The 27,479-nt window shown below is 45.3% G+C and overlaps 1 protein-coding gene across 22 annotated transcripts in view; it reads right to left on the minus strand.

The window, feature by feature from the left end:
• Window positions 1–27,479, minus strand: part of DNHD1 (dynein heavy chain domain 1) — a 92,971-nt gene that overhangs the window by 22,981 nt on the left and 42,511 nt on the right. For 10 of the 22 annotated variants that reach the window (XR_013550138.2, XM_078433151.2, XM_078433148.2 and 7 more), the window contains 14 exons: window positions 25,606–25,871; window positions 25,272–25,515; window positions 17,928–18,085; window positions 16,975–17,467; window positions 11,390–11,517; window positions 11,091–11,289; window positions 10,594–10,688; window positions 9,863–10,070; window positions 8,206–8,331; window positions 7,803–7,900; window positions 4,824–7,701; window positions 4,447–4,624; window positions 4,076–4,268; window positions 3,545–3,833 (listed from right to left, as the gene is read on the minus strand). Coding sequence is in view for 20 of the 22 variants with exons in the window: in XM_078433151.2 (XP_078289277.2) it covers window positions 3,545–3,833; window positions 4,076–4,268; window positions 4,447–4,624; window positions 4,824–7,701; window positions 7,803–7,900; window positions 8,206–8,331; window positions 9,863–10,070; window positions 10,594–10,688; window positions 11,091–11,289; window positions 11,390–11,517; window positions 16,975–17,467; window positions 17,928–18,085; window positions 25,272–25,515; window positions 25,606–25,871 (5,553 nt within the window). In the remaining 2 variants the exon portion in view is untranslated. Of the gene's footprint in view, window positions 1–3,544; window positions 3,834–4,075; window positions 4,269–4,446; window positions 4,625–4,823; window positions 7,702–7,802; window positions 7,901–8,205; window positions 9,282–9,862; window positions 10,071–10,593; window positions 10,689–10,743; window positions 11,290–11,389; window positions 11,518–16,974; window positions 17,468–17,927; window positions 18,086–25,271; window positions 25,516–25,605; window positions 25,872–27,479 lie in introns of those variants that run through there. The other 12 variants (XM_078433157.2, XM_078433153.2, XM_078433152.2 and 9 more) reach the window with 11 other exon arrangements.

The following is a 27,479-nucleotide window of genomic DNA, read 5'->3' on the forward strand; positions in this document are numbered from 1 at the left end:
AGCGGTTTCAGGTGCATACACATTTAGGACTTTTATGTCTTTTTTATTAATTAAATATTTTAACACTGAGATATCCAGTTCTCTATCTCTGGTAATACCCTTTGTCTTGAAGGACTTTTTGGAGTGCTTAGGACTTTACATTTAATGTAATTATTCATACAGTTGGTTTAAAGTCCATCATATTGTCATTTGTCTTCTAATCGTCTCTCTTTTTTTTAATTCCTCTATTGCTCATTTACTGCTTCCTTTTACATACTTAAATATTTTTATATTTAAAATATTATATATTTTAAATTATGCTCTTTGCTATTGTTATTGAGTGATTTTTCTAGGGTAACAATATGCCTCCTTAATGTATCAATACTTAGAAGTAATATTGTGCCACTTCACACCTCATGCCTGACCTTCCCCAATTCCTAGTTCACATTTCACGAATGCAAGAACCTTACAATAGTATAATTTTTACTCACTGCTCCCACCCTATCCTTTTGCTACCATTCCAGGTTATTTTCTACTTCTGCCAAAAATGTTATTACTTTTATTTTTAAACTATCAACTTTTTACATTTTTTAAAATGTTTATTTATTTTTGAGAGAGACAGAGACAGAGCGCAAGCAGGGGAGGGGTAGAGAGGGAGACACAGAAGCTGAAACAGGCTCCAGGCTCTGAGCTGTCAGCACAGAACAGATCCGGACACGGGGCTTGAACTCACGGACCGTGAGATCACGACCTGAGCCAAAGTTGGACACCCAACCGACTGAGCCACTCAGGCGCCCTGACTATCAACTATCTTTTAAGGAAACTAAGAGATGAAAAAGAAGGTTACTTATATGCACCCACACATTTACCATTTCTGGTGCTCTTCCTTCTTTTCCATAGATCTGAGTTTCCATACAATTCTATTTCCCTTCTGCCTGAAGAACGTCTTTTAGCATTTCTTATAGTGCAGTTCTAGCGACAGTAAATCTTCTCAGCTTTCATGCATCTGAAATACTTTTATTTTATCCTCATTTATGAAGAGTATCTATACTGGACAGAGAATTCTAAGGTAATTCTCTCCCCTTTTAGTACTTTAAAGATGATATTTCACCATCCTCTGGGTTCTGTTGTTTCTGATGGGAAGTTAACCATCATTCTTAATATCATTCATCTGTACATAATGTGTTTTATCTTTTCTCTGACCACTTTCAAGTGTCTCTTTCTTTGATTTTCAGCTGTTTGACTATGATGTGCCTAGGTGTGGTTTTCTCTTTATTATTTTAATTGGGGATAACTGAGCTTTCCCTTTCTGAAAGTCAGTATTTTCCAAGAAATTTGGGAAAATTTTGTTCATTATTTCCTCATAGGTTTTTTTCTGCCCTAATCTCACTCTCCTTTCCTTTGGGAACCCCAGTTACATGTGTGTTATACTGAAGCTGTATTCATATTCAGTATTTTTCTGTTCTTCAGGATTCACTCACTTTTGCTATTGCCAATCTGCTGTTAAACCATGCAGTGACTTTTTCATTTCAGTTATTGTGTTTTCCAGTTCTTTCTATTTCCATTTAGTTATTTTTGGTAGTTTCTATTTCTTTGCTGAGATTACTTATGCGTTCACTCATTAAGATCATATTTTCCTTTAAGAATCTGAGTACTTTTATAATAGCTGCTATAAAATATTTGCTAAGTTCTACTTCTAGACCATTTCAAGGTCAGTTTTTATTGACTTTTCTCTAGACAATGGGTCACAGTTTTTTGTTTTGTTGTATGTCTATTAATTTTTTTTTTTATACTAGATGTTGGCTATTACCGTAGGACATCTCTTTTTAAATATCTTTTTAAAGTTTATTTATTGATTTTGAGAGAGAAAGAGAGAGAGAGGCAGAGAGAGAATCCTAGGCAGGTTCTGCACTGACAGTGCAAGAGCCCGAGGTGGGGCTGGAACTCATGAACCATGAGACCAGGACCCAAGCCGAAGTCGGACACCCAACCGACTGAGCCACCCAGGCGCCCCCACCCTAGGACAGCTTTTACAATGCCAGCTGTAATATACTTCACTCCACAACATCGCTTGCAATGTTTTCAGCCTTCCTGCTGAAATCTCTTCTCAGCTGCTATTCAGATCTGAATTTACCCCTTCTATTTACAACTGACAATCTGATTATTTGTGCAAATTTACTGAAAGGGCCAAATAAGATAGTTGCAGAAAATTACAGGTCTTGGTGCTAAACAGACTTAATTTTAATCTTGGTTCTGACATTTTACTGGCTAGAGTATCTTGGGCAAGTTATAAAAATCTTTCAGTTTCTTCATCTTTAAAATGATCATAACAAATTTCCATCTTAATAGGATTTTATGAGCACTAAAGATGATATAAAGTTTGTAACACACAGTCCTCAATAAATTGTACCTATTATTATTAAGTGTGTCTACAACTTGATTCAAGTTTTCTACATTTCATAAAAGACTTCAGTGTCTAACTGGACAATCCAGCTAATACTTTGCCCTATACTTTACTTCTGCCCATTCCCATGGGCATATCTCATGGCCACATTCAAACCTGTCATTATCACTTTAGAAACTTTAAATTTTAGTATCCCAGACTTTTATCTCAATTTCCCCTTTCCTTTGTAATCTTTGCTTCTATAAACTCTTAGTGAGTACTTACTTCCTCTTGGGTCTATCAGAATGAATAAGACAAATCTCTCTTCTCATGAAGCTCAGAGTGTAGTGGAAAGGATCAACAAGTAAACACACAATCATAAAACCATGGTTGTCACAGATTTTTGTACAGAGCATGAGATGAATATCTAACCTAGCCTGCAGGCTCAGATTTCCTGGAAAAGATGTTGCCTAAGCTTATGTGTAAAGAATAAGGACTTATCCAGATACATAGAGGAGGGAAGACAGAGAAGACAGCAATCCCAGAGGCTAGAGGAAGCCTGACTTACTGAATGCCTGTACATAGTTGACTCCAGTTAGAGTACAGAGTGTCAGAGAAGAAAGCCTCATCGCAAGGAATCTTTCAAGAGCATTCACCAAAGTTCCAGGTAGTGACTGACTGAACCAGGGAAGATGGAATGGAAATAAGTGGACAGATTTGAGAGATATTTAGAATGCAAAATTGAGAGACATGGTGACTGGACTTCGGTAAGATGGCAGGAGATGTCAACAAGATTTCTGACTTAAGTGACTGGATGGATGGTTGTACTCATTACTAAAGGACAGGAACAGGTTTTCAGGGTCAGATGATGAGTTCAGTGTTGAGTCTGAAGTGCCAGTGGGACAAGATAGAGATATACAGTAAGTAGCTGTGTAAACAGGTCTAGCACTTAGAAGAAAAGCCTGGCCAGGGATAAAGATTTAGCAGTCAAAGCATAGAGATGGCAGATGAGGCCATGAGAGGGGTGTGATTGTTCAGGGAGCACATTTTCAATGAGAAAATATTAAGAATGGGATGCTGAGGTTTGGTCTGTAAGTGTCTGAGAGTCAGTAAATATCGTTAGGGATTTTACAGTCTCAAGAGATCACCATGACTCCTTTCTTCCTCCGCCCAGCTACTTACTAGAAGTGGCCAGGTGCAGATCTTCCAGCAGGAAGAGGAGGGAGCCTTTAGAATCCAGGTGCGGCCCAGGTGATGGGGCAGCTTGTGCTTGGCCCTGGACCCCTTGACTCAGCAGCAGGCGCAGGTGGGTGGGACTAAAGGCAGAGTGGATGGGGCTGTACGTGTAAGGGTGATGTGGCTCCACCAGCATCTCCACAAAGGTTGACTTCCCTGTTGCCGCCTCTCCAGCCAGCAGCACTGGGTGTCCCTCTGACAGCAGCAGGTCCACCACATATAAGAGCCGTTCAGTCTGCAGGACAGGAGCAGGGCTTACTGGGGCAGTGCCAATCTAGGCAGTAATCTAGGTGAAAGCAAAGGTCTAGGGGTATTGTCTTAGAGCTGCACCTGCAGAACACTTCACATATTCTTGTGATTGTGAAAACATATCGAAGAACAGAAGCAGGGGGGAGCCCCAGCTGGTGCCAGAACATAGACTCCCCCAGGATATCTCCTTGAGCCCCAAGCCCAGCTACTGCCCCATTGTCTTCACACCTGGGGAGAAGGGTTGAAGGTGCCCGGAATTCCTCTGATGCGGCTGCCCAGGTAATGGCCAGTGAAGGGGACCAATGTCCCATTTTCAGGGCATACATGTAGATCAAACACCAAGGCTGAAGGCAGTGGCTCCAGGTAGTTGCAGAGGCAACTGATAGATCCCCTCATGAAGGTATCAAAGAGGGGCCAGAGCCTGTTCAGATGGATGTACAGGCAAAAGTGTCAGATAGTTACAACAATTCCATTCTGTTTGTGACACACTCACACATTCCACCCTCCCCGACAGTCATGTCACCTGGGTTTTAACTCCCATGTGCCAGTCCATCTCAGCTCTCTGAATCCCCCAACCCCGGCCCCACTCCTGTAGATACCTGGAGGGAAGGTGGGCTCCAAAGCCCCAAACCAATGCAAAGAGAAAGCTGCTGACAGCCAGCGAATGCTCCTTGCACTTATTAGGTACATCATCACTGGCAACCTGGGATGGGTTCAGAGAGCTGCTTTTTGAGGACTTGAAGCTCTGGGCCACAGGATCACTACAGCTGAGGTCTTCTGCAAAGGTCACCATGGCCAGAATAGGAGCCCAGGTAGGAAAAAGTGGGGGGTGGAGGAAGTGAGTAGAGATTGGCTCTGCTGCCCATTTTTGGTCCCCAGGCCCAAATCAACTAAGGAACCCAGACCCCAGGCACCAGCTGTATGCCAGCTGTCCTCAAGGCCCCTTGTCCCAAGCCATCCCTTCTCTTTCCCTCACCTGAGACATGCGCCTTCTCCCCTTCATCTATGCGCAGGTGGGGGCCAAGCAGACCACGCAAGATACGGGCCAGGCTGGTCACTTCGGCCACACCTGGGCAAACGGCCTGCTGCCCATGAACCTGCAGCAGAGAGCTGGCGCCCTGCCGGGTGAGGAATCGAAACGTCGCTGGCACCAGTGCTTGAGCCAGGCGGTTGAGCTCAGTGACTGTCTGGGGTTGCAGGCGGTACTCGTGGGGCAGGGTTGCCATCAGAACACTAAGCATGCTTTGCCAAGTCTGCTCCCCGCCACACCAGACGAGGGCACACCGGCCTGCCACTTTGGGGGACATACCTGTTGCATCTCCCACCTCCATCAGGAGAAAAGTACCTGGGGGTCGTGCTATCTGCTGCCCGTTGGGGAGGCTGAGCTGGGGGGCATCGCTCAGGAGGCAAGTGATAGAGTCCAGCCAGGCAGCACTGGCGACCCCATCACATATTATCCAGTGCTGGATACCCACCGATTCCTGTGGTGGCCCCTTTGGGCCTGCAGTCTTACATGGATTGGCTGCACGAAACAGCCTGGGGAAGACGCCATGGTGCCAGCAGGGGCCCTCTAGCCATCCCAGGAACTCCTGGGGGCTGAGGACATTGGGATACAGGTGGGTGATCTCCACAGGCTGGCAGCCCTGAGCTGAGGTGTCCTCCCTGGCTGCCAGCCGATTCTGGATCTTAAATAAGCTATGCCAACAAGTGGTCTTGCCACTGCCTGCAGGGCCCAGGAGCAAAACACCCGAAACCCGGCTCAGAGCCTGGCTCAGCTGCTCCAGGGATCCCAAAATATCAGGGCTGGGATGGAGGCCTATCTGCTGTAGTTCCTCCACCAGCAATGGCTTCCTCAGCGTGTGGGTCACAGGCTCTGCCAACACCTGGCGGGCATTAGGGAAGAGCCCACAGAGCAGCTCTTGGAGGTTATGCAGGTGGACACCACTGAGGATGCTGAACAGTGGTGAGCGTAGCAGGGCACGCAATAGGGCAGCCTCCTCATTGACAGCTAGGCTGTGGGGCTGCTGGGACTTGGGCTCCTTGATCACATGTAAGTCTTGTATCGTGTCTTCCAGTACCTGCTTGAGCAATGGCAAGCGGCAGGGCAGGGATGCAGACACCAGCTCACGCTCTAGGGAGAAGAATTTAGACAAGCGGGAAGCCATGCGGGAGGCATCCCGCATCCCTGCACCCAGCAGGGTCAGCTCTGCCACTTGCTGCAAGTCAGGCAGTGTCAGTGCCACAGGCCGTAGCAGCAGGTGCAGGTTGGAAGGCACAGCAGGACTCAGGGAACGCAGCGTCAGGAAACAGCCATAGCAAAGGCGTATGTACACGTGATGTTTCTCAAAGACGCCACTGCCCAGGGGGTGTGTGGGGTCAACAGCGCTGGTACTTCGGGAGGCCTCCTGGTACAGTGGGGCACAGAGGTGGTGCAGCTGAGTGAGGCGCTGGCCCAGGGCAGAGAGCAAGCCGAGGGGCAGGCGCTGAGCCTCCTCCAACAGCAGCCAGGCACCACCCTGCAAGGCCCCGTTCAGGTAGTTGCTCAGGCTTTGGGCTTCTGTCTGAGGTAGGCAGGGCATTGTCACCAGCTGGCGTCCCAGGGCCTGTGCCATGCTCTTCACCATGTCTGTCTTGCCCACTCCTTCAGGGCCCAGTAGAGCCCCACAGGCCACCTCTTCCAAGGCCAATAACAGCACCAGGGCTGGCCGCTCAGGCAGCAGGCTGGGTAGAGACCCTAGTCTGGGACCCAGGTATTCATAATTGTACAGAAAGGACCGACCCAGCACATCTATCCAGCATGCAGCTGGTGACAGAGAAGTCTCAGTAGATGCAATAGTCTTGAGACTCTGCAGGGGTTTCTGGGGGGCGATGTGAGGTGAACCCAGGTGGTATTTGAGTTGGCGGGCCCAATGGAAATCTGTCAGATCACTGACCTGGTGCTCCTGCAACAGCTGTGCTATATCCCGGTGAGTCACTGCCATGACCAACAGAGCACTGAGCAGGCTGGTCTGGCGAACAGAAGACAGGGGCTGCCCACCCTGGGAGGCCCTGTGAGCCCGTATAAAATGCACCAGTGCCTCGAGCTTGCGCACATGCGTGGGGACCATGGCCAGGGTCCTCCCCTCTAGCAGAGCCTCCTCCATCTCCGCCCACCATACCACCTCCTCTGCCACCATCACACACTGCCAAGGGAAGGCCTGGACTAAGTCTAGCCAGTGGTGGACACACAGCTGCAAGGGCAGCTGGCCTTGCTGGGGCAGCTGCTTGAAGGCCTCATCTAGGGACGGGCCCAGAGCGAGACGGGAAGCCACACAGCCCTGCAGCATGTGCACAAGTGCCAAACGCAGGCACTTCTCCAGATGGGCCAGCCATTTGGGGAGATCCGGATGCAGAGGAACAGACCTCTGCAGCTTCACCTCCTCCCCACCCGCCCCAAGCACTGCAAATGCCTCCACCTGAGTAGATGGCTTTGGGCTTGAGTCCCGGTCATCCGTGTTTTTGTCAGTCAGGCTGGAATTGAAACTCACAGCATACACATGAGGGAAGCAGCGTCGTACCCAGAGCTGGGCCTCACATGATTCCAGGGGGGCAGCCAGCAGGGCTACCAGCTCACTATTGCTGAGGAAGAAGAGGCGGGGGAAGTCAGCACACACCCCATAAAGCACGGTCTCCAGGGCCATGATGATGCCCTCCAGCTCCACCGAGCCCGCTTGCAGCAGTTGTTGTAGCTGCTGGCCTCGGAAGTGAGGGCTCTGCTTGATGCTGGGCACTACAAGTGACAGAACCAGGGGGTCAGCTACAGAGGTCTGCATCAGGATCCGGTACTGATCATCCATGGCCTTGAACCGGGAGTTCTGCAGTGAGGGAGGGGGTAAAAGTGAGGGCAGCTCCCCCTCCCATGATAAGCCCCACTATGCAGTAGCCCTTGTCCACCTGCCTCACCCCTCTTTCCTACCAGGTCGGAACTAGGAAACTCGATCTTCATCTCATACAGAACTTTATTCAGAAAAATCCACTTCTGCTGGAAAGTCACCCACACCTCCAGCAGGGCACCTGTGTGAACACCAGAGGATCACTGGAGGGAGGCTACGGTTCCAGCTTCCGCAAGGTCCAGCTGACCCTGACCTCTCAGGGTGCCCCACCCCCAAATACTCAGCAGGACCCAGGGACCTTCCTTGGAGAGCAAACTTGTCCTGTAAATAAACTTTCACCTGGTCACCTGAGCCCAAGAAGTAAGAAGAAGGTCCTCGCTCTGTCCTTCTGGTCTTCCCCCACCCAACCCCCACCTCTCACCCCATCCCTCTGGGCATTCCCGCCCTAGATCCCACCCACTCTCCAGGCTAGAGGCCTGCACTCACTCAGGCTATGCATGATGGTCACCCACTCCAAAGCTATTTTGTTTAAGTCTCCTGACTTTTGGATGGCCAGGATCTTGAACAATACCTGAAGACTCTCCTGGATAGAATCCTGCAAGCTGCTGTAATCTGAGGAAGAGTGGGTTCTAGCTGAGCGGAGCTGGCAGGCAGATGGGGCAAGGGCAGGGGTGGTGAATACCCAAATTATACTGAAACTCAGTTCTCAAGCTATTCCCTAGAAGACTCAAACATTTTTTCTTCCACTAGTTGCAAAGTATGCTCTCCTAGAGTCAGAGTGTGTTTAAAGCCTGTCCATGTGAGTTATAATCTTAATTACAGAATTTGATCTCATATTATGTTAACCACTGAAATATGGGTGAGGAAGAGTTGCTGGTTCTATGGAAACTATGGAAAACCTTCAGTAAAGGTGAGCTGATAAAAACATGATATTAAATTAGGTATACTCCAATTTTTTTTTTTTTAAGTAGGCTTCATGCCCAGCAGGGAGCCCAATGTAGGGCTTGAACTCACAACCCTGACATGAAGACCTGAGCTGAGATCCAAAGTCAGTTGCTTAACTGTCTGAGCCACCATGTGCCCCTAGGCCAGTCAATTTTTAAAACTTGGGAAACTATAATAAAATCTAGAAAAATTTTGGACTCCAGCAACTTCACAAGTGTCTTCATGTCACTGCTCAACTTTACAGAAGCTGAAAGTAGAAATGGTGGACAATGCATTAATGCAGGAAAGGCAGTGAGGAACTTCTATCAGTCGACTGCAAATCAAGGTCAAGCCCTTGTCCTCAGGCTAAAAGGTTATGTTTATATGTTTTAAGCTAAAGTAAAAATTTTAAGCCATGTATATCTCATATTTTATGATCTCTCTATTTAGCTAACTTTGAATTTGCCAGTTGAGTTTCAAGTGGATTGGATAAGGCAATTTCTCCTCTACTGGCAGTTCCCTAACTATACCATCTTGGGTGCCTGTACATATGCTGTTCTCTCTGCCCGGCATGCCCTTCTCTCCTTGTAAGTTTGGCAAACTTCTGCTCCTTCAGGAGTCAGCAATGAGGCCTTTACCTGCGGGAAAAGAAGATTCCTCTGACTCTCCCTAGTCCTTTGAAGCTAGTCCTCTTTCTGAGATTCTACTGCCCTCAGTTAAATTCTCCATCATGCACTTATCTCTATTCTATCATCCTCTGTCACTGGACTAGGAGCTCCTAGAGGACAGGACTTGGACTGTAAATCTCAAGGTCTCTTGTGTTTGGCTCCGAGAAGGCAGGTAGGTTTGATGCAGGAATGACAAATGAGTGAATGAATGGGGCAAGAGATCCAACAACAGGATGCAATCTAGAGGAAAGAGCACTGGAAAATGGAGAGACATGACTGTGAGGGATTTTTTTAGTCCACCCAGAAAGGGAAGGACCTTTGCTGAAAGGGCCAGGCATTGGATAGGAGGGAGGGAGCAGGGGGCTCCCAAGATTAAGACTATACAGGTGCTACATGGAAGAACTGTCTCAGAACAGACAGATGTCTCAGGTTGCTCAGTAAGGATGGGGCCCTGGCTAGAGAAGCCAGATTGGGCAGGGTTGTGTGGATGTGGTGGACAAATGTGGCCCCTAGCAGAGGGCTATAACTGGACAACAAGAGCTGGGTCTCACCTGAAAGGATGAAGGTGCCGCTATCCTTGCTCACCACCTCCCACTGGGGGCTATGGAACATTTGCCTCTTGGAGCGCTCCAAGGCTGGGGGCTCATAGGGTACATACAGGATGAAGTTGATCAGTCGCAGCTGGCGTGCCTCCCAGACCCGCTGCAGCCGCCGGAGAGTTTCTTGGGCACGGATTTGTTCGTTTTCACACTGCCAGATCTGGAACAGCTGGGTCTCAGGAACTAGCACTGGGTGATGGCTCAGGGGATAGCCTTGAAAGTGGGACTCCAGGGCTAGGGCTCAGGGGAATGGAAGTCTCAGAAATGTAGAGTGGGACCATTTGGCCTCAGGTAGGACATTGGCAGCATACTTTGACCTAGGGCTGCTGCCTTGAAGCCTACCCTTTTGCAAGGTTTCAGCTGAGCAGATAGTGCCTTAATCAGTTCATATTGGAACAGGGCAAGTGTTGGAGGACATCTGCCATCCTGTGTGCCCACAAATTTGGGGCTGCCACCCAGTTCCTTCTGGGGATGGGGCATGCTCTCAGGCAGAGTCTGAGACCACCCATCAGATCCCCACACCCCACAGGGAGGACCAAAAACTCAACCTCCCGCCTTCCCACCCACAAGCCAGTATCTAGTGTCCCCTGTCTCAAGGGGCTGCTGGGACTTAACTGGCTCTATTAGAGTTTAGCACATAGGTTCTGGGCTTGGATCAACTCCTTCTCTCTGGAGGGCCCCACCTGATTGATTTGATCTGCAAATTCGAGCAGCGGACAAGTTAGCAGCTGGCCCAGTGTAAGGAGTTCCGTGTTCTGAAGACTGCCCAGCCCTAAGGCTGGAGGTAGAGGGGACAAGTCAGAGCAACACTCAGTACATGGCAGAATCCAGCCCATATCCTAGAGCCCAGATCTGCAACCCTGAGCCCAGCCCAGCCCAGCCCAGCTCCCAGACAGCAGATCTCAAAGCACAACATAGAGCCAAGAACCCAGAACCTAGGGTCCAGAACACAACACAGAGCCCAGAGCTAAGACTGTAGCTTGAGTTTAGCCCAAGTCAGCAGAGGAGACTCACATGGTGTGCATGAGGTTAGAAATGTTTATCCCTGTGGGGCAAAGGCAGGGAGCAACCCAGGGAGGAAAGGTGTTTCCTACAGGAGCAGCAGGGAACTGAGTCCTTACATTGTTCTAATCCCCCTGTACTTCCCTTCCCCTCCCCTCTGACTCTATCCAAAACACACCTCGCAGGAGGACTTGGAAGTTTAAGTTCTGCAGCTGGAAGCTGCCCAGCCTGCTAAGTATTGGCAGGTAGATGCGAAACTCCTCCAGCATGTGCATACAGCGCTGCAGAACCGGGCTGTGCAGCCCCAGGGTCGTGCTCAGCCGGGCCGCCTCTGTCAGCCAGCCATCTGTCTTCTCCTGGGCCATAGTCATGCTGAACTGGAGGGAGGAAGGCTCACTGTTAGCTGGATACCCTTCCCCGCCCACCCCTGCAGACTCTCCACTCTGAGGCAGGGGCTCCAAGAAAGGGTGTCAGCACCTTGGCAAAAGCCATGCACTTCCATTCACTGATGTTTTCAGAGATGACTCGGTACAGGTGCCAGATGCGCTGCTGCTGCACAATTGGACGGGTCCCGCAGACTGGCAAGGGCACAGGACTCTCCTCCCCTGAGGGACAGGGCAGGTTAAGGCCTGGGCTGGGTGCAGGGGAGGGGCACGACAGGGAGTTGTCTGTCAAGAGCCCATAATGGCAGGAAGGAAGGTCCTGAAAGTGCCAGGGATGGGGTGTCCAAAATTGTCCAGTGGGGACTATTGTAGGTGGGGACCATCTAAGAGATAGTTATTCCAAGGAAAGGCTATCTGGGAAAATGTGATGGCAGCAAAAGGGAAGGGTTCCTCTTCTGTTAGTTTCCATCTCACTCTGCTCCAGACACACCGGGCTCTTTGCTGATGCTTGTATACACCCCAGGTATGCCCTCTCCTGCTGAGAGCCTCTGATGGGTAGCTCATTCTTTCTGGAACACTCTTCCCTTAGAAAACCATATACCTTACTTCTTCACCAAATTCAAGTCCATCTGCATGAGGCCTGTGTAGCCCAACCCGTTAAAAACCGCTTTCTACCCTCTGGCATTCTCAACACCTCTTACCTTCTCTATTCTTTTTTCTATGCCACTTATCACCTTCTAATGTACTCCATAATTTGGTTAGATACATACATATATTTTTAAGTTTATTTATTTATTTTGAGAGAGAGCTGTGTGCAAGTAGGGGAGGGGCAAAGAGAGAGGGAGAGAGAATCCCAAGAAGGCTCTGCTGACAGTGCAGAGCCTAACGTGGGACTTGATCCCACAAATTATGAGATCATGAACTGAGCTGAAATCAAGAGTCAGATGCTTAACTGACTAAACCACCCAAGGTGCCTCCATAATTTGGTTATATTTTATGTTTATAATTTGTTGTCTTTCTCTCCCTGCTACAATGTTGGGCCCATGAGGGTGGGTGGGTGGGGGGGGGATGTTATTTATCTATTGATATACCTCAAGCCTGGTGCACAATATAGGCACTCAAGGAATACCTGTTAGACAAATGAATAAATCCAGTGAGATGCATATGAAAAAAGATCTGGTCTATAGAGAGGACCATAAGGGGTAAATGGTGATGCTTCCTATTTTGTGTACTTCTGGCCATTATTCCCTCCCTTCATCTCATAAGCTGCTGCATAATCCTTGACCAATTATTTATATTTGGTTGTGAGATATGTGTCAAAAGTAATTTGCAGTTAATAATAGTTATGGTACTGAGATTTGTAATTTACTTAAAATATATCTGACTAGACTCAAGGATATTACAGTAAAGTTGTCATTCTCATTCATCTGAGTTCCAGTATACTTTCTTCAGTGAGAGAAAAAGGGATAAAATAATACCCAAATGATGGGAATCATGAATCTTACATGTGTAAGCATCATCCATCATGGAGAGCAGAATAATGAAAGACTGAGAATCACTATCAGGCTATCAAAGCTCTCATCTGACCAGAAAAAAAAATGATAGTAAATTTAAACCCTTCCAATCTTCCTTTGTCTGAACTCAAAAGATCTGGCTAGAGACTCATATAATCTTTGATAGCAGTTGTGTCAACATCAAATCTTGGACAAGTGAAGAACTTCCTCTGTAAGAAAGAGCAGGCATTGGGGCACCTGGGTGGCTGAGTCGGTTAAGCATACGACTTCAACTCAGGTCACGATCTCACGGTCCGTGAGTTCGAGCCCCGCGTCGGGCTCTGGGCTGATGGCTCAGAGCCTGGAGCCTGCTTCAGATTCTGTCTGTCTCTCTCTCTCTCTGCCCCTCCCCCCTTCATGCTCTGTCTCTCTCTGTCTCAAAAATAAATAAACGTTAAAAAGATTAAAAAAAAAAAAAAAAAAGAGCAGGCATTGTATCCCCAGACACGTGAGAAGATACACTCTTGAGGATTAACAGCAAATATCCTCTGACACACATTTGCTGTGGTATCTACTCAGTAAGTTTCATTGCATTTTAAAACTTTATTTAGAAGTGATTTCAAATTTTTTAAAGTTGCAAGAAAGAGCAGTAAAAGAATATATGTATACCATTTGTTAACATTTTACCCATTTTATCACTTGTGTTTACAGGCTCTGTATGTATATGGGCATATGTATACACCAACACACAATTCTTTACTGAGCTATTTGAGGGTAAGTTACATATATCATTTATCCCCCAAATACTATGTATTCCCTAAGAATAGGGATATTCTCTTATATAACTATAATTATCAACTTCATATATTATATTGATACAATTCTTTAACCTATAGTCCATGTTCCAATGTTGTCAATTGACCTAATAAGGTCCTATAGCATTTTCCCCCTCAACTACAGCACCCAGTCCAGAATCAAGTACCACATTTACTTGTCATGTCTCTTTAACTTCTTTTAATCTAGAACATTCCCCATAGCTTTAATCTTTTCTAACAGACATTTTTGAAGTATATTGACCCTTTTCTCCCTTTTTTGTTAACAGAAAGTTCCTCATGTTGTGTTTATATGATTCTTTTCATGACTGAAGTTATTCATTCTCAGCTGGACTACTGAATAGGTAATGTTGTGTTCTCTGGGTATCATGTCTGGAGGCACATGATGTCTGTCTCTCATTGGTGATGTTAACTTTGATCACCTGGTCAAAATGTTGCCCAATTTCTCTACTAAATAATTGCTAGTGTTTTTTCTCCCCTCCCTTGCAACTAATAAGTAGTCTCTGTAGGAGAATCTCTAAGACTGTGCAAATATTCTACATCTCATCGAATTTGCCCCACTGATGACTTTACCTGATCCAACATTTACCAGAATGTTTGCAAAATGATGATTTTTCCCTCCAATTTTTCTCCTTCTACATTTATCAGTTGGCTCTAGGCATTCTATTGTAAGTGCAAGTCCTCATTTCTCCCTCACTTATTTATCTACTTATTATCAGTGTGGATTATAAATTCCTATTTTTCCAATAGTTTACTTTGTACTTCAGTGCTAAAATTGCCTCAGATTTGGACAGTTGGCATCCCTTCTGTGTCCTTAAGACCTTAAAAACATATTCTAGGCTCATCTTGTACCTACCCTGTGACAGCCCTGGAGTCACCCATTTTCTGAGGAGCCCTGGTAGGGAATGATATTAGCAACTAAGACCAGGACACAAAGTTGTTTCTTGCTGTTGGAGTGTCTTTGCTTCTTAGTCTCTTCAGTAGACAGGGCTAGGAAATATATTCAGGTATATATTCACATATGCATATACTTATATACATATACATGTGCACATAAGCATGCATATACATATAATATGTGTGTACTTCTAAATGCAATGGAAATTACAGAGTAGATGCCAAGAAAATGGAAGTTTATAAGATAAGCTCATGATATTTCCTCAGAATTCAGAATAAAGGAATGAATGATGCTGAAGATAAAAGAAATGGAGAAGAGATCCAGAAAATCCAATATACAAGTATGAATTCTGGAAGGAGACCAGAGCAAATCTAAGAGCCATTATCAAATAACTGATAAACAGATTACCTGCCCAGGAAAAAAAAAAAATCAGATTGATAACAGATTGGTGTACAATGCTAAATATCAGAAGACAATGATGCAATATCCTAGGTTTGGAGAAAAAAATGTCTGTGGCTTCAGAATTCAATATCTAGCCAATCTGTGATATAAGGACATTATAAAGTCATCCTAGACATAAAGAACTTAGAAATTTTAACACCTCTAACTCCCTTCTTAGAAAAAATAAATACTCAAAGAAATATTGCTGCCATTTAAGAATGAAAATAATGAAAAGATGGGGTATTTCTAAAAATGGTAGTGCAACAACATGGATGGACCTAGAGGGCATTATGCTAAATGAAATGAGTCAGAGAGAGAAAGACAAATACCATGTGATATCATTCATGTGTGGAATCTAAAAAAACAAAACCAGTGAATAAACAAAACAAAAAGCAGAAAACAGACCCATAAATACAGAGAACAAACTGAGAGCTGCCAGAGGGGAGGGAGGTGGTAGGTTGGGCAAAATGGGTGAAGGGGAGGGAGAGTTACAGTGCCTGGTTATGGAACGGAAGGGTCGCAGGGATGAAAGGCACAGCATGGGGATATAGTTGATGGTACTGTAATAGCGATGTATGGTGACAGATGGTGGCTACACTTGTGGTGAGCACAGCAGAATGTATAGAAGCACTTGTCAAATCACTATCTTGTACATCTGAAACTACTGTAACATTGGTTGTCAACCATACTTTGATTAAAAAAAACAAAAGGGAGTGGGTAAACAAAACCAGTAAACCTTATATGTGAAAATAGTTGATAACTTGGTTATAAAACCAAGCAAATGTCAAAAGTATTAAGATTGGGGTGCCAGGGTGGCTTAGGCAGTTAAGTGTCCAACTCTTGATTCTGGCTCAGGTCATGATCTCATGGTTCATGGGTTCAGGCCCTGTGTCAGGCTCTGCGCTGACAGTGTGGATCCTGCTCAAGACTCTCCCTCTCTCCCTCTCTCTGTCCCTCCTCTACTTGTGTTCTCTCTCTCTCTGAAAATAAACTTTTTTTTAAAGTATTAATTAAAATAAGATACATAATGGAAAATATAGAATAGTATTAATAATCTAGCTTTAAGATCCTGGATTATTTTAACAAAAGCTGGGAGTTTGGTGAAGAGCTAGGGATGGACGATGGAACTAAAAGCATGCTCTCCGGCTTCCCGGGCCTAGCATCACAAGGCTTGAGGCCCCTACTCTGCCTTTTCACAAACATACCCAATCCCTAGAGGAAAGTTTAAGGTTTGTGGTCTATGTCAGTTAGAGGGTCTCTCCATACTTGGCTGAAGAAAAAAGTCCCTTGCTTAAGGATGGTCCCAAGGTGTCCCCTCCACCCTACATTTCGCCAAACGGCCCTGGGACTAGGGATGCCCACAGGCAGAGTTGGTAATAGTTGGTAGTTGGCAAAGAGGCAACTCAGAAGCAGTGTGCCCTTCCAGGGGATAAAAGTAACCAAAAGAAGTGACTGAATCTGAAAGGAGAAACTTGAGCCCACAAAGTTCTTAATGTGCAGAAGGGAACCAGTCTAGCTGCACCCCTTTGTACAGAGGGCTAAGACCAATAGTTCTGCCCTGGTCTCCTCTGTGGGCCAGGGAGACCCTCAGCAGCTGCCCCTCTACACTACATTGGCTGGAAGCAGGGGCTATGACTTATCAAGACCTATTTTTAGCTGGGACCTGCAGCCTGGTACAGGACTGGGCTGGATCAGCTAAGGACTACAATGAGGGCACCTTTACATTTCCCCTGCAGAGGCTTTTAGCCCTTCAGCCCCATCACATTCTAATGTAACATTCACCGATTTGCCTTCCCTACCAGACTGTGAGCCCTCTGTCTTCCCTCGCTAAGCAGAGCCCTTAACATAGCCAATGTACAAAGGTTCTGTCCTGTAATTTTCATTTATAAAAGAGACTAAAATGAAGGTATGTGATTCCCGAGACTTGCTTAGGGACACTCAGGATACAGGACCCTTATCTCGGTTGATGGGTCTCTCACAGGATGGTGGTAGAGGGAGCAGGGATCCTCAGTACCGGTGAAGGTGGCATAGGCATGGTGCAGTTCACTGAGGTGACTGGCTGTGTTCTGGAACTGACGCTCCAGGGAGATGAGCTGACGCTCCATGCTCCTCTGTTCTTGCGCAGGATCCATGAAGGGGCCAGATAGGGCATTCTCAATCAGACCTTCCAGCTCCACAAGTGCCGCTGCTATTAGCTGCTGCAGCTTGGGCACAATGGCATGTCGCTTGCTGAGCAGGAACTCTGAGGCCTGGCTTTTCTCAAATTGAAATGCCTCCCACACATCCAGTAGCTGTGGGGCAAGGGGAGTGCGGTCAGGTAGGTGTGGCTGTGGGGGAGGGAGACTGGGAGGCATGGGTGACTTCCCCAACTGCCTTCTCACCGAGATGTCCAGTGCCTCATTCTCAGCACTAAAGAGGCTAAAGTGGTTGCGGATGAGTTCGTGGAGTGCCCGTATGTATTCCATTCGCTTCTCCAGCTCTGCATACTGCTCGTTGGCCTGGGTCAACTGCAGGGGGCTACAGCATGAGACCGGCACCCCCACAACCCTGTGCACCAGTTTGGGCTCATTCTGAGGGGAACTCCCATCTTCTAGGGGCCCCAGACCCCAACAGCTACCTTTACCCAACTGGGATCAGGGGCATTGTGGGATCAGATCCCATCTGACCCAGGTCTCTCTGAAGACAGCAGGCTCCTCCCCCACCAAGTCATTACCCTGATGACAGGGTGACAGATCCCTAGCTGACTGTCACAGAGTCTCTCTCACACCAGGGCTTCTCCCTGACATGAGGAAACTAAGGGCCACGAGAACAGAGTGAGAGTTAGTAAGGACAGATCACATATGTGAGCACAGTTTACAAGCATCAAGCCCCAATGGGAGCTCAGCAGAGACCTGAAGAGAGTGTGTTGAGCATGTGAGCAAGATGGGCCCCTGGATAAGCTGGGAAGGAAGGATGAGAAAAGCCCACCTTCTGGGAGCACTGTGCAATGGTATGTATGTCTGAGTTGATGGTTTGGAAGACCTCCGTGAAATCTGTGAGCTCCGTTATTAGTTGCTGACTGCGGGTCCAGCACTCATTCTGCACATGTGTAAGAATGTCCTTCCTGATGCCATCCAGCTTGGATTCTGAAGACAGGAGAAGGTTCGGTGTTAGGAGGTGCATGAAGAGAAGGGGTGCTGGTCAAGCGCTGTGGGTCCACAGTGGGGGAGGGGTAATGGGGAAGCCAGACCACAAATTCATTCCCTGACTCAGTGAACACTTACTGGACCCCCGCCCAGTGTCTGGCCAGCTGCTATCCACTGGTGCTATCCACGGCTATCCACAGCTACTAAAGGCTATGCTGGACACCAGGAGACCAGAGTGGGTGGGTGAGACAGAAAATGTTCCCACCCTCAGAAGTTCACAACGTGGTGGCAGAGATAGACAAACAAATGGAGAATCACAAACCAGTGCGATAAATGCTCTGCAAGTGCCCAGCCTGACATAGTGAAAGGAGAGGAGCCCTGAGGAAGCTGGGAAAGGCCTCCTCCAGCAGGGAACACTGGAGCTGAATGCTGTGAGGAGCTAATGCTCCAGGGGGCAAAGGCATGCCAAGCAGATGAAATAGCACGTGTAAAGGCACGGGAATGACATGCTCACGAATAGTAGAACAACCTATCCAGATAAAAGTTTTCTGTTTGGGGAGTCTTAGTGGCTTTGCTCTAGTAGAAGAAGTAGCAAGAAGAATGTGTAATCTGCGTTTTGTTTTTAAGGATTAGAAAAAAAAAAAAAGAAGCTGTCAGGTGGATATGGGGCTTAGAAAGTAATATTGGAGGCTGCCTTTGGTGATATGAGCAACTCCACTGTTTCCAAGGGCAGGAATAGCACCAGTATGCCTCACCAAATCACTAACACCACTAAAGTAACACTGATTATAAGGCACATCATTATTTTATATACCATGCAAAAAGAAAAAAACAATGCCATCTGGACTCTGACATGCTATCAATCATAATACACCTCTTAAGTTCAGAGATGTTAAAATATGCCCAGGACAGCAAAATACAATACAGAAATATGATACACAGTATACCACGAAATACAGTATAGAATGCTTGCTTACTACATGCCATATACAATGTCAACTACTTTGCTTATATTAGTCCTTTCAATACTCACAAAACCCTTTGAGGTAGATACTATTATTGTCCCTGTTTTACAGATAAGCAAACTGAGCCTCAGGAGAGGTTCAATAGCTTTATCAATATCACATAATGTCAACAAAAGTCCAGGACAAGATGACTTCATAGGCAAATTCTACCAAATATTTAAAGACAAGTTAATACCTATTCTTCTCAAACTATTCCAAAAAATAGAAAAGGAAGGAAAACTTCTAAATGTATTCTATGATGGCAGCATTACCCTGACACCAAAACCAGATAAAGACACCACTAAAAAATAGAACTGCAGGTCAATATCCCTGAACACATGTGCACAAATTCTCAATTAAATACTATCAAACTGAATCCAACAATACATTAAAAAAATCATTCACCTCGATCAAGTGGGATTTATTCCTAGGTTGCAAAGGTGGTTCAATATTCACAGATCAATCAATGTGGTACATCACATTAATAAAAGAACGATATGATCATTTCATTTGATGCAGAAGAAACATTTGACAAAGTATAATATCCATTCATGATAAAAACCCTTAACAAAGTAGATTTGGAGGGAACATACCTCAATATAATAAAGGCCATATATGAAAAACTGAAAGCTAATATCATCCTAAATGGGGGGAAAAGTGAGCGGTTTTCCACTACAGTCCATTCTCAACATTTTTATTCTACATAGTACTGGAAGTCCTAGCCATAGTTATCAGACAACAAAAGGAAATAAGAAGGCATCCAAATAGCCAAGGAAGAAGTAAAACATTCACTATTTATAGATGACATGATACTATATATACAAAACCTGAGGAGCACCTGGGTAGCTCAGTCCATTGAGCGTCCAACACTCGATTTCAACACTTGATTTCGGCTCAGGTCATGATCTCATGGTTCCTGAGTTTAAGCCCCACCTCCAGCTCCCTCCACATTGAGCTCTGCACTGACAGTGTAGAGCCTGCTTGGGATTCAATCTCCTGCCCCTCCCCAACTTGCACGCATGCGCATGTGCTCTCTCTCTCTCTCTCTCTAAATATATAGATAAATTTTTAAAAATTAAAAAAAAAAAAAAGAAAACCCAAAAGACCACTAAAAAACTGCTAGATCTGAGAAACAAATTCAGTAAAGTCTCAGGATATAAAATCAACATACAGAAATCTATTGCATTTCTATACATCAGTAAAGAAGCAGCAGAAAGAAAAATTAAGGAATTAATCCCACTTATAGCTGCACCAAAAACAATAAGATACCTAGGAATAGACTTAACAAAAGAGGTGAAAGATCTGTATTCTGAAAACTATAAAACACTGATGAAAGAAACTGAAGCTGACACAAAGAAATGGAAAGACATCCCATGCTTGTGAATTCAAAGAACAAATATTGTTAAAATGTCTATACTACCCAAAGCAATCTACACATTTAATGCAATCCCTATCAAAATGCCAATAGCATCTTTCACAGAGCTAGAACCAACAGTCTTAAAATTTGTATGGAACCACAAAAGACCCAGAATAGCCAAGGCAATCTTGAAAAAGAAAAGCAAAGTTGGAGGCATCACAATTCTGGACTTCAAGTTACATTACAAAGCAGTAATGTAGTAATCAAAGCAGTATGGTACTGGCATAAAAATAGACACATAGATCAATGGAACAGAATAGAAAATCCAGAAATGAACCCACAGCTGTATGGCCAATTAACCTTCACAAAGCAGGAAAGAATATCCAATGGGAAAAAGACTGTCTCTTCAACAAGTAGTGTGGGAAAACTGGACAGCTACATGCAAAAAAGTGAAACTAGACTACATTCTTATACCATACACAAAAATAAATTCAAAATGAATTAAAGACCTAAATGTGAGACCTGAAACCATAAAAATCCTAGAAGAGAATACAGGCAGTAACCTCTTTGACATTGGCCATAGCAACTTCTTTTTCGATATATCTTCTGAGGCAAGAGAAACAAAAGCAAAAATAAACTATTGGGACTTCATCAAAATAAAAAGCTTCTGCACAACAAAGGAAAACAATCAACAAAGCTAAAAGGCAACTTACAGAATAGAGATGATTTTTGCAAATGACATATCTGATAAATGTAAAATATATATATAAAGAACTTATAAAACACAACACTCAAAAAATGAATAATCCAATTAAGAAATGGGCAGAAGGCATGAATAGACATTTTTCCAAAAAAAGACATTCAGAAGGGTAACAGGCACATAAAAAAATGTTCATCATCACGCATCATCAGTGAAATGCAAGTCAAAACTATGAGATATCACCTCACACCTGTCAGAATGGCTAAAATCAACAACACAAGAAACCACAAGTCTTGGTGATAATGTGGAGAAAGGGGAACTCAATTACACTGTTGGTAGGAATGCAAACTGTTGCAGCCACTGTAGGAAACAGTATGGAGGTTCCTCGAAAAGTTAAAAATAGAACTACCCTATGATCCAGCAATCACACTACTGAGCATTTACTCAAAATATACAAAAATACTAATCCAAAGGGATATATGCATCCCAGTGTTTACAGCAGCATTATCTACAATAGCCAAATTATAGAAGCAGCCCAAGTTCCATCCACTGATGAATGGGTAAAGAAGATGTGGTGTGTGTGCGTATAGAATAAAATATTATATATTATTATATTATATATGATTTATGTTAAATAAATTATATCATATCATCTTATTCAGCCATAAAAAGAATGAAATCTTGTCATTTGCAACAATATGGATGGAGCTAGAATACTATGCTAAGCAAAGTAAGTCAGTTGGAGAGAGACAAATACAATACGTTTTCACTCATATGGAATTTAAGAAACAAAACAAATGAGCAAAGGAAAAAAAAAGAGAAAGAAAGGCAAACCAAGAAACAGACTCTTAACTATATAGAGAAGAAACTGATGGTTGCCAGAAGGGAAGTGGGTGAGGGCATTGGTTAAACAGGTGATGGGGATTAAGGAGTGCACTTGTGATGAGCACTGGGTGCTGCAGAGAAGTGCTGAATCGCTATATTTTACACCTGAAATTAATGTTACACTGTATGTTAACTACCCAGAATTTAAATAAAAACTTAAAAAATATATCATACAGTGGCAGGGCAAATATTCAAACTGAGGCAGCCTGGCGCCATTCTGTTCTATTTTATGTTTTGAGGGGTGAAAATAAACTGACTTATCCTGTATGAGCATCTCTGCAACTAGAAAGTGAGGTAGTGAGTTCCAGGGACAGATAATTGAGACACACTGGGTATGACCCATCTGGAGCTTCGAAGGAAGTAACCAATAGGACTCAATACCAAGAGATGAGACCGAGAAAACCAAGAGAGAGGGAAGCCATGGAGGGACATCCAAGGTTGAACAGAACACAAGGAAGAGAACATCTCCTTTTCCAGACTATCCCTGTGCCCTCTAGCAGTAGCTAGGCTGTTGCAATTGTGCTGCTTAAAAAAAATTTTTTTTAAATCTTTATCTTTGAGAGAGAGACAGCACATGAGCAGGGGAAGAGCAGAGAGAGAGGAAGATACAGAATCTGAAGCAGGCTTCAGGCTTTGAGATGTCAGCACAGAGCCCGACATGGGGCTTAAACTCACAAACTGTGAGATCACGACCTGAGCCAAAGTCAGACGCTTAACTGACTAAGCCACCCAGGTACCCCTGTGCTGCTTTTTAGACCAGCAGTATCAGGCAGGTGATGGCAGAAAGGAGCTCAACAGCGACATCATATGGTGTAAATCAGCGACAGACTGAAAATACCAGAGGGCTGCTGGGGGTTAGAAGTTGGAGATGGATGGGAAGACAGATTTGAGAGATATTTAGGAGGTAGAAGAATGGAAGAGATTTGGTGACAGGTTGTATGTGGTGGAGTTAGGGAGAGGGAAGAATAAATGATGAACACTAACTCACAAGAGTGAATAATTATGTCATTCACAGTGCAGGGAAGCCCAGGCAGAAGACGAACAGAGTTGGAGGACAAGTAGACAAAATTAGATCACAAGAAGAATGAGAGTAGACAGAAGGGGATAAGGTTAAATGAAAAAATCAAGCACCTGTTGCATGCCTTATTCAATGCTAAAAACACTGCAAAAAATATCTCATTTACTCCTCCTTATCATAACCCTGTGGGTGACTGCATTATCATGTCGTTACAAATAAATGAACTGAACAGTGACCTGAGGTCACACAGCCAGTGAAAAGCAGAGCCATGATTCTGAACCCCATGGTTTTCTCTCCATCCGCTCTTCTTGAAGAGGCCAGCTGATCTTGGACTAAGGACGAAGAATCTAACAAACTAGAAAGAACAGAGGCTTCCTGAACAACATTGGAGCAAAGCCAAGGTCAGAAAGAAGGTTGGCTAACCACAGGCCCTCCCTATTCCTCCCATGCCAGCCTGAATCCCCTATACATTTAGGTGGGGTTGAGGAAGGGCAAAGTGGGGAGTTTGTGGCCCAAAAGCTACATAATTTGGCATGTGCTTTTATTTGTTGAAAAGGAAAGACAAGGAGGGTGAGGCAGGCAAGCACTTTCAAGAAAGCTCTTTCAGAGCCACCCAAAGCCACCCACCTTCATAAAGAAAGCAGCCCTGGGGACCATGGGTCTGATAGAACATTCTTTCTGCAGGAAGCAGACACTATTGGTTATTGGGAGCTAGGTGAGAAAATGGAACCACCTTTCTGTTTCCTAGAAGTGCAAATCAATGGCTTCCCAATCTACCCCACTGTGAACCTTTCTAAGACCAGTTTCTAGGCAGAGACACTTTAGCTAGTAAACAATAGCATTAGACATCCTTCCCATTGGAAAGGAGGGGGGAAAAAAAGAGGACCAAAACTAGGTTTTAAACCAGATTTCTCAGAGACCCAGAGAGACCAACAACTAGGCCTTGGTCTAGTGGGGGTAGATAAGAGACAAGAGGGAAACTGAGATGGTTGAGGAGGAAACAGATTACAGAATGGGTTTCAGCTCCACCTTCCATGTGGAACTTAGGGAAGATATCACCTTGCAGATTGCCCACATGCTAACATGAGATATCCATAGCAGGGTAGAAATCATGTGATGTGTTGCAGCAGAAAGAGGGCTAAATACAATGCTCCCAAAGTCCCCCATAACTTCCAAATGGCAGGGGATACATAAGATAATAGAGATTTAATAACCAGTGGGCCTGGATGGGTTCCAATGTAGAGGGGTGAGGGACCCTGAAGCAGAAGCTATGGGAGTGGCCAGCCCAAGACAAAGATCGAATGAAGGGTTGACTAAAATCCCATGGATCTGCAAAGCCAGCAGGATCCAATGCAGGGCTGAGTTAGCAAAGGTAGACATTCTGAGCTCCTACTAGCCAAGAGAACACACACAGTTACACTAGCTCAGGCCATAGCTGCACCAGATGCTGCAGCAGCAATGTCAGAAGGAGGGCAGAGACCAGGAATGGATGTATCACACCGCAGTAAGGGTTGACAGAAGTCAGCAAAGAAGAGCACACAGCCCAGCAGCCCTCTCCAATGCCAGCTGCCATCTTGGGGAGGAAGAGGAGCAGAGGACACTTGAGAATAAAAACAACTCAGAACTGTAGTACGAATTTTGAATTGACCAAATACCCAAAATAGACTGAATTAAACCAAAAGTGCTGCTTTAAATGAAAAGTGCTTTCATTTTCAATTGGAATACATTCTTCCGCCATCTGCAGAAGTTAGGACTACAGAGTAAGAGGACATCAGTTAAGGAGACTAACATTTTATACATGCAACTTATAGTGTCAATTTTGACTCTGCTGCGTGTGGGGAAGGGCACTCTTGATTCCTGAGAATATCTGCAAAGAAACTGAGCTCACTAGCCTAAGGAGTAGGCTAAGATTTTTCTCACTCACATTTGGTTTGAACTACTTCCATGCCAGAAAAATAGAAAGTGTCAGGTGACAGAAACATGTTTCCCAAAGAGCATGGGGAATGAGTAGTGCCAAAACAGATGGAGAGGCTATCATCTGTAATGATCACACCTTTACTTGCAAAGGGAAGGGGCTGGGACCTGGGACTTTGGGAGGCTCTAGAGGTCCAATGAGGGGCCTTCACCAAAAGTCCTTGAAAGGACATTTCCAGGCCCAAGGAGGGCCATGCGGATGAGATAAGGAAGGTGGAAGGAAAGGAAAGAGGATAAGCAGCACTCACCCATCTCTGCCTGTATGTGATAGCAGTTCAGCTGCAGCAATCTGCCTTTTGTGATCAACTTCTTAGGTATATTGGAGACATCCATCTGCCACATGTTCACGCGGCTCACCAGCATCATGTAGTTCTTGATGGGACAACCTCTCATGGACTCCAGCTTCTGAGGCCCCCAGGCTTGCAGGAACTTATGAATGCCTGTCATCCAGTGATGTTCCTTGCAGAATTCCTTCACCTCCCACAGCATGCCCTAGGTACAGACAAGGTGCTTAGGGCAGAGGTGGGTGGCTATGATTGGTATTAGTGGGCATGACCCCACTGCTTAAACCTCTTTTCTCACCTCCAGCAAGGCCTGCTGCAGAGTCAGTGCCTGCTGGATTCGAGGACTGTTGTCCAGGTCTTCTTGCAGCTGCTTATAATTGGGGGGCAAGTACTGACCCCGCAGCCGGCACCCACGGACCTCCAGGGCTTCACTAACTGTGTGAGACTTCCAGGGCCACACCAATCCTATATTTGGGCCACAAAAGATGTGCACAGCATCGCTAGGCTGGCCCTGGAGCTTGGGCATGATGAATTCCTTGTTTGAGTCCTCCTCTTCATCTTCTTCTAGTGGGACACATGCCAAAATTGTCCATGAGTGCCCTTCAGGGCCTCCACACAACCTCTCTCCCTACCTGAGTGTGTACATTACACACACACACACACACACACACACACACACATGCGCGTGCGCACACACACACACACACACACTCCCTGCTCCTGAGTGAGTTTACACATACATCTATATTACAAACACCAACCCACTGAGGGAATTTACTAGTTATGGCTCAGGTTCAGAAAACAGAATTTAGTTAGTATATGCAGAAAGGGAATTGTTATGGGATATTAAATGAGTTGCAAATAGTTGGAACGTCTGACAAACAAAAACACTCGAGGCTGAGCATCTATGGCTCTGTGCTGCCTGGCAAATTGGGATGTCACTGCCATATCAGCAGCTACAAAAGCACACTACCTCTGTTATGATCTCCTCCAGCAGAATGGATGGCATATGCGTTGGCTCTCTCCCCCTCTTACCTTAATTCTGAACTGAAATCTCTTGGAGATCTCAAGCACATACAACATCTAGCTATAAGGAGATCTGGGAAAAACTCCAGCCTCTGTGGAACAGAGGAAGAGGTGGCAAAGATGTTGAACATGCCAGTCCTCAGTATGTCTTAAGGAATATCCTTGAGCCTGGCTTTTCCTTTAACTTCTTAGAAACCGGCTAAGTGCCAATTTCAGTATTTGTGTTAAAACTTTGTGCAAAAAGGGGTTGATGGGCACCTGGCTGGCTCAGTCAGTTAAGCATCCCACTTTGGCTCAGGTCATGATCTCACGATTCATGAGTTCGAGGCCCACACTGGGCTCTCTGCTGTCGGCACAGAGTCTGCTTCCCCTGTCCCCCTCTGTCCCCCTCTCTCTCTGCCCCTCCCCCACATGCACTCTCTCTGTCTCTCACACAAAAAATAAACTGAAAAAAAAAAGTGGGGGGAAGCATTGAAATGTTCAGAAATTAGATGCATAGTACCAACACCTAAACATACATTCCCCCCCGCCCCCACCAACAAGTCTCAGTTCTCAGGTCTCTTCTCTTCTCCATCTGTAGTTTCTAGAAGAACTCATCCAGTTTCATGGTTTTAAATACCATCTATTTGTTCTCAAATTTATGTCTAGTTCAGATCTCTCACTGAATCCCAATCCCATTTAAACAATTGCCTATTCCACATCTCTACTTGGACGTCTAACATGTACCTCAAGGGGCTCCTGGATGGCTCATTCGGTTAAGCATCCGACTTTGGCTCAGATCATGGTTTGTGAGTTTGAGCCTATGTCAGGCTCTTTGCTGACAGCTCAGAACCTGGAGCCTGCTTCAGATTCTGTGTCTCCCTCTCTCTCTGCCCCTCCCTGGCTCACATTCTGTCTCTCTCTCTCTCTCTCTTTCTCTCTCTGTCTCAAAAATGAATAAATGTTAAAAATTAAAAAAAAAGATCTCTGATTTCTCCCTTACCCCAAACTACTCTACTTGCAGTCTTCCAACTTCAGTAAATGGAAACACCATCCTTCCACTTGCTCCAGTCAAAAACTTGAGTTATCTTTGACTCTTAACCTAACATACAACACACCCAACCATCACAAAATCCCACTGAGTCTACATTAAAAATATATCCAGAA

This window comes from Panthera onca, chromosome D1 (genome assembly GCF_046562875.1).
Source record: "Panthera onca isolate mPanOnc1 chromosome D1, mPanOnc1 haplotype 2, whole genome shotgun sequence".
NCBI lineage: Eukaryota > Metazoa > Chordata > Mammalia > Carnivora > Felidae > Panthera > Panthera onca.